We start from the raw sequence: 13,039 nt of genomic DNA, 5'->3' as shown, positions 1-13,039 counted from the left end.
TAGACGAGATCTAGAACACAATGTGAACCGAAACAATGCGTAGGGCATTTCACACAGAACCACAAACTTGTATAATTTTGCTCAGGGTATCGTTTTAAGCTGAATGAGGCACAATTACCTGTAGTGACGTTTTCATAGCCAACTGCTAAAAAGCAACATTACAGGGTAAAAAATAAATAGTGACAATGGTATTTATACCTGTTGAGCTATTGATACCCTGATATTGAGAACTGGTTGCCTAGTAGAATGCATTTTCCCAACTATTGCATTATCTTGGTATTGGATTTGGCCGGACTGGGAAACACAAACCAGCCCTGGCAATTCAGTTGGACTGGGCTCAGGGGGGAGGATGTGCTAGCGAGAAGCACTGATGCTGATTTTGTTACAGGGGACCAATATTGCAGCACTGCAGCAAAACCGGCCCCCAGTAACAAAAAAAAATGGCCCCAACCACTCAAAAACCGGCCACCCACACTTCAGGCCCACCTGGAAAACATCCATACACAAATGACTTGGTTACATAGAACACTGCAACTTTTTAGAGTTAGATCAAAAAATGGGTATTTGTATACTCCTAGATAAGGCTACACTCATTTTTTAGTCATGGCCACCATCAGGTGTTCTTTTCTAAACAAGTTTTCAACCAACCACACAAAGTCTCATATCTATCCAAGAAACAAGGGGGAGAGGAGTCCGAAAGTACCTCAAGTAAGCACAATCCGTAGAGATACTGGTTGGTACTCGCCAGTTTGCTCACCTTGTCATCATTGGTAACTGCTCATGGATATTGTCATGCAATCTGTGCAGGTAGATCATATTGGCTCAGACTCACCAGCCTCAAACCAGAAGCACTACATCGTGGTCTGAATTTGCCGTTTTCAGGGAACCCACTCTTTGGGTCACATGCAGATGACGAGAAGTCCCAAATGAAAACTGGGATGGACACCTTAAAGGCTGTTGGCCTAGAAAAGTGGAGAGAATATCGTAGGTGGCACAGACCCTATAACAGGAGAAATTTTCCTCAGAGCATTTAAACCTCTCATTGGTCTCACCAACACCACCAACAGGAGTCGAAACAGCCCCTTCACCCACGAAAACCATCAAGAGGTAGGGGAACACTGCAGCAGTCCGCCTTCACTGGACAACCTCTGGCAAAGCAATGCGCCTTTACTTCCTCTTCCTCAGTTTTCCACTCCAGTGGGGTGGGGGTAGTACTAACAAGCACCTGGCAGTGTGGTGCTTAATAACAAAAGACAACTGAGTCTTAAGTATTGCTCAGAATGGTTATTCTCTTCACTTCAGATCTCCTACTCCTTCAGTTTCACCATCTAAAACATCGCTTTTTCAGAAAGACTTAATGCAAAGGGATGTCAACAATCTACTGCAGGAGGATGCAGTGGATGATGTTCCTCATCATCAGAACGGGTTGGGCATTTATTCCCGATATTTGTGGTGCCGAAAATAGGACTAAACAAAGAATTCAGACCTGTATTTGATCTTTGAGTACTAAACAAATACATAAAGAAGATCAGAATGTTGGTGTAACACCAGATATACCCTCAACTTTACCAAGGAGACTGGTTGTTCAGCAGACCTCCAAGACACTTCCTTTCATTTTCCAATAATAGTAAAAGCTCAAAAATATCAGTTTCAGAGTAGGCACAAACCATTATCTATACTAAGTTCTGCCTGTTGGGCTAGTCAACCCCTTGAACACCCACAACATGCATGGCAGTTGTTACAGTGTGACTAAGGAAACAAAAAATCTTGGTCTATGCTTACCTGGATGACTGGCTAATGAAACGCATATCAGCAATAGAGACAGAGAAACATTTCAAGTATTGCCTCAGAACAATAACCAACCTGGATCTGCAGGTAAACCTCAAAAAGTTTACTACCCACCCAACTCAAAAGATATTATACGTTGGAGCAATCCTTAAAACTCAGTCAGGAAAAGTGTATCCTTCAGAGGAGAGGGTATTATCAATCAGTCTGAAGTGTCAATATCTTATGCACACATCATCCAAAGGTGCAGCAGATCACCTCTCTACTGTGGGTCAATGACTTCTTGCATCTTTCTAGTTCCACATGCAAGGCTTCACATGAGGTCGTTACAACAATGCCTAGAGGATCGATGGCATCCTTTCTCGGATCACTGGGAGAACAAACTGACCTCTCACAGCATGAAAAACAATCTCTTCCAAGGTGGAATCAACCGAAGAACTTATTAGTAGGGATACCATTCCATCGGCTAATTAAAACTTTGATCACAGGCGCCTCTCACCAAGGTTGGGGCGATCACATGGGACTCCTGCAAACTCAAGGGGTATGGTCGGACAAAGAGAGACTTATCACATCAATCTTCTAGAATTGAATGAGGTCCTTCTGGCCCTGAAGTCGTTTTTTCCATTAATAACAACAAACTCTCTGCTTGTTCAGACTGACAATACAACAGCAATGCAGTACCTGCACAAGCAAGGAGGAATTCATTCTCGACCCCTGTCTCTAGACGCTCCAGCCATCTGGAAATGGTTAATAACCAGGACCCTAACCATAACAGCTATTCATCTCACCGGTGCTGAGAATGTTCTGGCACATTCGCTCAGCTGAGTATTTCAAGAAAAGCACAACTGGGTTATAAATGACAAAGTCTTGCAAGACATTTTTCGAGAGTGGGGCTATGTGCAAATAGATTGGTTTGCGGGTGTGAACAACAAATAATGCCACGGCTACGCATCCAGGTTCTCCCAACCAGGGTCAAAAGGGAATGGCCTTTTGATAGACTGGTGAGGAAAATTTCTATAGACAGCCCTCCCGGCTGGCTACACCATGTACTCTCATCACCGGAACACTAGAGGCGGAGGCATCGCAGTGGCGGTTAAATCTTGCTATCCCTGCACCTGGAAACCCACCACCATAGTAGGGTGTGAGAGCGCGCACTTTAACATCATGGTGAGCCCCCACTTTACCTTCTCGGGATTATTAATCTATAGGCCGCCTGGTCCTGAGGGCGCCTTCTGTCGCAGCCTTCCGGAGGTTGTCGCTTCACTAGTCATGAAAACGGTCAATTTCACGATCATTGGCGACCTTAATCTGCACATGGAAGCCCCTCTTGCCAACTCGGTCCACTGTTTATTGGCCGATCTTGAAGCATTCCAACTTAGCCAACTAGTACAAGCACCTACCCATATTGGTGGACACTTGTTAGATCCCTTCATGACGAACCTCACCACCAATATATCTGTGCTCCATCCGAGACCCATGGCCTGGACCGATCACTATTTGATCGAAGTCCACATTCTTACTTCTACTTCTTCCCCCAGAAATAATGCTTCTGATACCCTCAAACGCCCTTGGAGAAAGTTAGATCTTGAGCACTTTCATCAGTTATTGATGAAACATCATCCCCAACCACCTACAGAGGTCTCTCGTGGGTATGACAATTTTTGTGAATGGTTAAATCATTCATTGGATACCCTTATACCGGCCAGGAGGTGTAAGACTAGATCGAGTCCCTCTAGCCCTTGGTTCGACGAATCTCTCAAAAAGCTTAAATCTTCCTGCAAAAAAGCAGAACGCGCATGGCGCAAAAATTATGATGCTGACCTTAAGTCAGCCTACAGAGCCTGCACCAGAGTCTACCATCGGGCTATCTGTTCAGCTAGGGCTGCTTTCTATTCTCTGGAGATCAAGAACAGCACTAATCCCACCAAGGTCATCTTTAGGGTTTGCAATGACCTCACAAGCAAAAAGACTGATACCACTACTCTTGAAGCCTCATTGGCTCAGTGCGAGGATCTGGCCTCATTTTTTGTTGAAAAGGTGGAAGCTATCTATAGGTTTTTTCTGCAGTCCCCCATCACAGAGAACATCACTGTATCTACAGTTGCTAAGCCATTGCTTATCATCCCTAGCCCTACTCTGGAGGAGTTTAATGCTTTGACGACTAAGGTCAAATCCGGCTCCCCGGACGATCCTATGAGACCTATTCAATTCCGGGAACTCGCCCAGTGCTGCTATCCTGCAATGCACAGTTTGATGGATCTGTCCTTTACTACCGGTAGTGTTCCTAGGGCATGGAAGCAGGCGACCGTCATCCCTATTCTCAAAAAGCCTGAATCTGAACACTAACGGCCGATCTCCCTTCTTCCCTGGCTCGCTAAATTAGCAGAATCTCATGCCAATCGCATTTTATCTTCACATCTGCAAGAAGCTAATATTCTGGATAACTCCCAGAATGGGTTTCGAGCGGGCCATAGCACCAAGACAGCGCTCTTGGTTATGGTGGAACATATTAGGAGGATGTTGGACCAGGGTCAGACGGCGGTACTGATCCTATTGGATCTTAGTGCCGCCTTTGATGCGGTCTCCCATCAGATCCTCCTACACCGTCTCATGGAGGCCGGAGTTGGAGAGTTAGCCCTGGAATGGTTTCGATCCTTCCTTGCGGATCGAACCTTTAAAGTATCCACTCCCCCCCTTTGTTTCGGCCTCTCGTTCCATCCATCAGGGCGTCCCGCAGGGTTCGGCCCTCAGCCCTACCCTTTTCAATTTATATGTTCAGCCACTGGCGGAGGTAGCCCATAGCTTCGGTCTCACCATGGTGTCATACGCCGATGACACACAGCTGGCGGTGGCACTTAATGGTGATTCCAACATGGATGCCCCTACCTTTCAGTCAGCCCTTAAAGCTGTGGCAGGCTGGATGGCTAACAACCGACTCCAACTTAATGCCTCTAAGACCGAGGTTATTATTTTTGGTAGGGAAAGCGGACTCTGGGGAGATCAGATGGCCACCATTGAATTGGGCCCTGCTCCCATCCCCGTGGCCGAAGTCAGAAATCTCGGGGTATGGCTTGATGATAAACTCTCCTTCACATCCCACACTAAGCGTGTAGCTGGTACCTGTTTTGGTGCTCTGCGGTGCCTCCGACCCATCTTCAAGTTTTTTGATGCGGCTATCAGACAGATCATAGTCCAAGCTCTGGTTCTTACCAGATTGGACTACGCCAGCTCCTTGTTTTTGGGTGTGAACCAAGCTGAATTGGCTCGCCTTCAGAGGGTGCAAAATGCGGCGGCCAGGATGCTGGTTGGCCTTCCAAAATTTGTGTCTGCTCGCCGCACTAGCCAAGACCTCCATTGGCTACCTGTGGGGCAAAGAATTAAGTTTAAAGCTCTCTGTCTAACTTTTAAAATTCTTAAGTCTGCCTCCCCTCCTATTCTATCGCAGACAATTCAACACTATGTTCCCTCCAGAGCCCTTCGTCCCTCAGGTGCAAATCTTGCCATAGTGCCACGCTTTAAAAGAGCCAGAATGGGTGGTCGCTCTTTCTCAGTGTTGGCGGCAGCACTCTGGAATTCTTTTCCTGCCACTCTCCGCTCCATTCCTGAGTTGCTCCCTTTTAGGAAGGCTCTGAAAACCTTCCTATTTTCTTCAGTTTAGCTTTCTCACTTGGTCTACTCTTGCCGTGTTGTGTTTACCATCTCCGGAAAGCGCCGGGACGCCTCTTGGCTGCGGCATCTGCGCGCTATACAAGAAAAAAAAAAAAAATAATAATAATTTCCCCCAATTCGTCTCAAACCGACAGCGGTCATCAAATTCTACAAGTCCAAAACTAGATCGATAATGAGAGCACCTGAATGGCCTCGACATTGCTGGTTAACGAATCTTCTTCACCTGAGAGAGCTACCACACAAGAGATTGCCGTGCAGATAGGATCTTCAATACAAGTTCGGAGGCCGGATTTTGCACCTAAAACTTCCATTATTGAGTGTGGCCCCTTGGCACCAGAATTCCTGCAATATGGCCATCTAGATCTTCCACAAGAGTGCACAAACATTCTAAGAGAAGCCAAGACTCACTCCACCACAAAATCCTATGCAGTCAAGTGGACGAGATTTTGCATTTGGTGCATCCAGAAGAACCACAACCATTCCTCCCGTCAAGAAGATGTACTAATATCATTTGTTCTTCATTTAGCAAGGTTTTTCTTCCAGTTTTTTTCTATTAAAGTTACTGCCTATAGGACTTCACCATCACAAACCTCCTTCTTTAAAATACCCGTGATTAAATATTTTCTAGAAGGCCTTAAAAAGGGGTTTCCAACAGTTACATTCATTTCTCCTTGGGAAGTAAGCATCGTTCTTTCTAAATTAATGAGGCTTCTCTTTGAATCCTTACTCAGCGCCACTTTACAACATCTTACATGGAACGCAGATTTCCAAGTTTCTATTACCTCTGTGTGTAGAAATAAAGAGATTTGGGCTCGAAGCACCACTGAACCTTTCGCTGTATTTCATAGTAATAGTATAGTTATGAGAGTACACCCCTGTTTTCTCTCTAAGGTGGTTTCAGAATTCCACATTAACCAATTCAGTGCTCGAAAAATCATAAAATTGTTACTAGACAGGTAGGTCTAGTAAGTTAAAATATCTACTCGACCCAACTGTAATGCACTTGACCTCCGTCTGTGAAAGCCAAGCAAATGTGACAAGTTAACTAGATTTAAGGGCATTTTAATTGCTCATTGCTCATTCAAAGCAATAAAGATACCTTTAAATCTTGCTATCTTGTCACATTTACTCTACTTTCAGAGACAGAGGTCTAAAGTCAGTTTGTCTTCCTACTCCACAGAAAGGGCGAGTAGGACCTAAAAATAGCTCGTCCTAATTAAATATCACAAACATAAGTGGGTGAGTGGATTTTTCAAACCCTGCAGTGAAATTCCTTGCCACTTTTTTCCCTAATCCATCAACGCCAGTAGAAAAGTCATTGCATTCTCTGGACATTAAAAGAGTCCTGAAATTGTATCTAGACAAAACCAAGGCTATAAGACTATGGTCCAACCCATAAAGGCTTGCCTTCTTGTAAGCAATCTATTTCTAGATGGGTTGCATCATACATTATTCTTTAATACCAGATAGCAAAAAACCCAGTCTTGTGAGGCCTAAAGCACATTATACATGGGGAAAGGATGCTACCATAGCCCTTCTTTGAAATGTTCCAATTTCAGAGATATGTAAGGCAGCTACTTGGTGATCGGTTCATACATTCACTAGACACTACTGCCTAGATTAAGACTTTAGAGCAGATACTCAAGTAGGGCAGGCTTCTTTAAGGAACCTTTTTTATGTTAACAAACGTTATTGAGCCTTTATTCAGAGTGCATTACATCATGACAAATGGTCGTGGCATTTTCCATTTTACATTGTGGTGCAACATAACCCATTATTCACAATGGTTGAGTATACAGACTTTAACCCTTGTAATCATCAGTTCCAGGACATAACCTTTTTGGGTGATTGTTGCAGCTGTTTTTATTTTATGTCGCCTGTTTGTGAAATTGGCTTGCTATTTTATTCAGTGTTTATGACTATTGATGAGGATCCCCTGGACAATAAGGAAACGTTACCTGTATTCCTAGTTATCTTTCATGGAAATCCTCATCAAAGTCATAAGCAACACTTCCACTTCTCCGAACTGGAACTATTACAGCTCTCAACAATTGCTTCAACCAAGGAGTCCCAATTTCTGTAAAAATGATCTGAACTGTCACCTGTGAGGCATGAGGGAACAAAGGGGCTACTGGGAAGTTCTTAAAGGCACAGTGCCGGTGTACTATTCTGTGCTTTGCATTGCAACCTATTGGTTTACAAAGTTTCATATTCCTTTTCTTTGTGCTTTCAAATAGGTTTGTGAAAGATTTTCTATAGTCGCCTTTTTTAATGTAACGTATGTCTATATAACTGGCTTCTTTTTAAAATAAAGATTCAATTAAATCTGGCCAATTTTAGCCTACTTAAAGCAGCCAACATATTTAAATTACTATGGTACATATTGGTATACATATATTTATTTATTTATAAAGTTTCATATAGCGCGAACATGATGCAGAAGGATATCAGAGCGCTTTACAATTGGATGGAAGGGGAGGTAACAATCACAGTACAGGTATCAGATAGGAATACTAAAACAACTGGCTATATATATCTTAGAAATGGCCTTATATGAAAAAAGAGGGAGGGAAAAAAAAAAGAGTCCGGTCGGAGGATATGGGCCCCAATAATAGAATGGAAAAGGAGACTGGGAGAGATTTAAGATGAATTAAGGGGAAAACCAAACGCAATTAAAACTATAAGATATCTCTTAAAAAAAAAAAAAGGAATACTAAAACACTTATCAAATAGGATTACCAAACCAAAAGGTTACAGCCAAAATGGGTCAGCAAAGAATAAGATAATAAAATGGTACATAGCAAGTTAGGAGGGGAGCAGAAGATTCGTAAAAACAAGAATAGCACATTTGAAATTGTTCCTGTATGCCCACAATACAGTGCTGATGTCTTTGATGAGGATTCGCCTGGAAGAGAACTAGAATTACAGGTGAGTAGCTTTTCCTTCTTCTGAAAGTCACGATATGAATGTAATCAAGACCTAGCCAAACCCGGTATTATGCTGAGGTTTAATGGTGTATTCCAGACAATACTTGATTATGGGTATAGCAATTGTATTGTAAAATTATTCATGCCCACTCCCTCTTCATGGAGTAACAGACTTGTGAATTTGTGAGAGAATCCTTATTACATTTATTTTTCCCTGTGCTAATCAAGTGTAGTACTTTGAATTGAGTCTGAATGGGAAGTTATGGGTTTGATGAAATTGTCTGGAAATGCTAGTACAGAGAATTTTTATACAAAAATAACTGCCATTTAATCAAAAGGTATGTTGTTGCTCAAATTTACTTCTTGTCCCAAGTTGTAAAAGGCCAACATTCTTCATAACAAAAGTGGGGATTTTCCATAAATATTGTCCAGGGTGGTAGCAGCACGTAAGTGAAAATGAGAAATGATACAATTCCTACCTCGTCCAATAATTACTACCCAATGAAAGCTTTTTGAAAGCCATCCATAGTAAGCAAAACATAGATAATATGTCACCCTGGATCAAGAAGGGATACATTATTTGTCTGCATCGTTATATCCTACTCTGACTACTGCACACCATCCATGAGACCTAGTCTGCAGAGTTGAAAGTAAAAAACGTTTTCATATCATGAAAATACAAAGTGTGCCAATGATTTTGCACTCAATGAAAAAAGCTTTCCGGCATTTCATGCAATATGACATCCCTCAGCTTTACACCAAGCTATCGTGGCGTAAGAGACTTACCCCTGCAATCTTGCTCCTTTTGGCACGTTCTCTGTGTCTCCGTGGATTTACACAGATCTTGTGTCTTGCTGCAGAATTATCAAGACAGCCCAAGGTACTGGCAGGGAGGTCAAAATCCACAGGAAGCAGGATGGAGGACAACGGGCTAATGGGTCTGGACAATGACTCCGAAGAAAGCTGTAATAATGGAGTAAAATGCCATTACTGTTGTTATGCTGTCTTTCACAATATTACCTGTGCTGCTAGCACCAATTAGCACCAGCAATGCCTTCTCGTGATCGCTACATCCGTACAATAATTAGTCCAAGATGCTCTCACACACTTTCCAATTCATGTAGCGCAGGGGTCTCCAAACTGGGCCGGATCCATGCCAGATTTTTAAAATTACTACATGTATCTCAATGGGGATATCCAAAAAATCTGGAATGGATCCGGCCCTCCAGGACCGGTTTGGAGACCCCTGATGTAGTGCATTCCTTTATTGGAATGCAAGTATTAACTTTTATTTCTAAGTGCATATTGCTTTACATAAAACATGTAAACATCTTATAATATTTTTTAAAGAAGAAACAGAAAAACATCTCAATTCAAACCTCAACAAATGTGCCTGTAATTTAACAATTGTTTTAAAGATTAATGTACATCGCAGCAGACTATATGATCGACAGCTGCCATTAGAACTCATCAGATCCTCATTTCACACCTGATTACTAGCACAATCAATGATTTCCATTATTCCCTCGATGCCTTACAAAATCGGATTGATATGGTGAACTGTTCCAATCTTATGAATGCAGCACCTAGGTATTCTACGACCTTGCACCAGCTGTTGGGCTACCGCGGCTGCCCAAAATCAGGGATTTATTAAAATGAAACTCTTAAGGTGTCTCTGCATGCTTTTGAGCAGTGGAGCTCTGCTGCATATCTTAAAGAGTGACTTTTTTTTAAGATACTGATGGATATTGTTTGTAGTATTCTTTATGACACTGCACTTCTCTCTTCACTATCATCACTCATAGACTGAAATGCTTTAGAGGTCCATTGTTGCCACTAGTAGTTCTGACGGTTGCATATCAACTCACATTTCCTAACAGCAAGTGGTTCTTGAATGAAGCCTGTAATCAATTTGTAAGGTGCATGTATCACTAACTCGGCGATAAATGCAACATTGTTCTTCTTACAGAGGGTGATTCTAGGGATCTGCCTGCAATGGAGCAAATGATGTCCATGTTCAGACCTCCAGTTGGGCGGAACACCAAACTGTACGCCCACAAGCTAGACCAGACACAATCAAAGCTAACACAGCAACAAAAGCGCTTGACATCGATGGGTTTAATTGAAACAAATGCATACCACCACTGAGCTTGCACTACATTGCTGCTTTTTGCAACTAGCCGGATCTACTGCATGTTATCATCTATCACTATCCACAGTTTATTTACAGAAAACATTTAATTGGTCTTTTTCCTGCCTTCAGATTTCCAATATCTTGCTTTTTAAACAGACCATGATCTACATTTATGTTTACTTTATTGCTAATTTGTGGAATCTGTCTAATGTATTTAACGTTTAAAATATGTAATGTATTTACGAATAAATCAACTTCTTGGGAAACAATCTAGCACAAGCATAACATCAGCATATAGCACACTTGGGATATGGCCAAACCACAAATTTAACCTAAACATTTTAAACTAGTTTAGGGCCAGGTCAAAGTCTGCTAGAATGAGTGAGAGGAGCAAAAGTTAACCGTGCTCGTCTTAATACCCTCGATTGTGACCCATGTTTTACAACAACGTCATTCATTATTACTCAGGGGTTTCCCAAACAGTGTACTTTCCTACAGCTTGGAATACTCGAAGCTTGTCAAACTTATCGATCTTTTACGATCTAAAATGTGTCTTCTCTAAGAGAAATGTTGTAGTGGCAGTTGTGACGCCACGAGGGCCCGATGCATGGGATGCTTTGATCGAACAAAGTATGTTCCCTTAGATGCCTGATGCAGGTCAGCTCGGATTGCTCCTTGGGCAGTAGGCGTCTCTGGACAAACAAAGCAATACCACTGCTGAGCACATGCAACCCATCCTTGCTCACGAATCACTCTTTGCTCTTTCCTTTCCTCATCCTGCTTGATATCCGTCAGCAGAACGTCTGAAATGTTTCGGTTACAATTCTTCTGTGTGCATGAAGTATTACAATGGAATTTGCACAGCATCGCCAAAGAAAAGGTGCGTAGTTCTGTAAAAGTGAGCATGCTTTAACATGCATGCATTTAAATCCATAATATTGCAGGGGCTAGTTCCTTAATAAAAAAAATAAGTTACCCTAATGCTGCAAAAATACTTCAACTGCGGTGAAGCACACGACAGCAAAAGGCAGCTGGCAGGCCGTGCCCAGAAAATAACTGAAATGCCCGTGAAGGATGAGGGAGCAACAGAGAAATGAGTGGAGGGAACCAACAGGGATGGGGAGTATAACAGAGCCGGGTGGGGAGAGGAGTAGCAAAGCAACACACAGAGCTGCAGGTGTGTAAGAGAGGGAAAGAGGGTGGCAGGGCAAATCAGAGCAAAGATCATGTAGGCAGGGTGGAAGCAAATGGAAGTGGGATAGGGAGCAGTGGAGGAGCTTTAAACGGGGAGGGTGGGGAGATAAATAACTGCATGGGTAGGGGAAACAACGGACAAAGTGGAAGGTTTGGGAATCGGGTAGAAGGTTTTGAGGGGGGGGGGTGATAGCACAAGAGAGAGCAAGAAAAAAGTGCGCTCTCGAGGAGGGCTTAAAGAAAAAGAACAAACGTAGTACCCTGAATGTGAGTAGAGTCATCCAATCAAAAGCATGGTAAAGAATCTATGCTCTAGGGGAGGGACAAACACAAGAAGAAAAAGGCAAACCATCAAATAAGAAGCTAGTAAATTACAGTGGCAAGAAAGCCAACCAATGGTAAGCAACGAGCTGGCTCTAAGCCCACGTAACGTTTTTGATGTGGTTCAAAAGAGGTCAATCAACAAGAACAAAAAAACAAAGGATGAAGAATTATTTTTACTAGTCAACGGTGATGCAAACCCTTTTTGTCAATTCACAATTTTGGGCACAATTGTAAATTCCCCAATGATTGTCACCATTTTGTGTTTTACGTTTGGAACTAGTTTTGTTTTCGTTTACTTATGTTGTTTATGCCACCATAAAGTCCATATAAGTATTAGACCCCAGTAGATAAACTGATATTACAATTTTCTATTCCATAAAGTAATCATTACTCACAGCATTTTAATCATCAAAACCATTACAAAAAAGCAACCGGAGTTGCTAGCCCAATGTTATTTAAAACAAACAAATATTCAAAATCATCATTCACTTTACGTATTCATTCCGACAGCGTCCAGCAAAGGTGCAAACAGATTTTTACTCTCTACTGTCATAACACGCAGCTAATGTCTAAAAGGTCATTAAGAACTCTATGTACGCAATTAAAGAATGTCAGAGAAAAAACATACACAACGTACGAGTACCCAAAACACCCCAAGACCAGCAGCTGCAGGAACCTACAAAACAAAGGACTTAGCAGAGCCAGTAGATACTAAACTGCAGCTTGTTCTTCCTTCAAATTATAACAATGTCCCTAAGTTCAGATGTCAAAATGGTTAGGTGTTCACTGATGTCTCACCTCCCTAGATGCCTCTGCTACTAATGTCAGTGTGCATCCACACATATCATACATTCACGGCCATAAGGCAGGCTGTGGAAGGAGGCCCTATTCTGCATCTGTCATGCATACCCTAGTGCTGGCGTCCTGTTGGAATATGCTGCTCGTGTTGATGCTGAGATGGGCCCGGTGCTGCCTACAAGCTTGTGATTTGCTTTTGCGTGTCATC

General features: G+C 42.5%; 1 protein-coding gene across 4 annotated transcripts in view; it reads right to left on the bottom strand.

Annotated features, from left to right (window-relative positions):
• The window catches only part of KIAA1210 (KIAA1210 ortholog), a 540,680-nt gene that overhangs the window by 54,676 nt on the left and 472,965 nt on the right, over positions 1-13,039 (bottom strand). For all 4 annotated transcript variants that reach the window (XM_086918565.1, XM_086918567.1, XM_086918568.1 and 1 more), the window contains exon 7: positions 9,168-9,344. In XM_086918565.1, the coding sequence (XP_086774691.1) occupies positions 9,168-9,344 (177 nt within the window). The remainder of the gene's footprint in view (positions 1-9,167; positions 9,345-13,039) is intronic.

This window comes from Lissotriton vulgaris, chromosome 4_1 (assembly GCF_964263255.1).
Source record: "Lissotriton vulgaris chromosome 4_1, aLisVul1.2, whole genome shotgun sequence".
In the NCBI taxonomy this organism is placed as follows: Eukaryota; Metazoa; Chordata; class Amphibia; order Caudata; family Salamandridae; genus Lissotriton; species Lissotriton vulgaris.
This window is presented reverse-complemented; position numbering and strand designations above follow the sequence as displayed.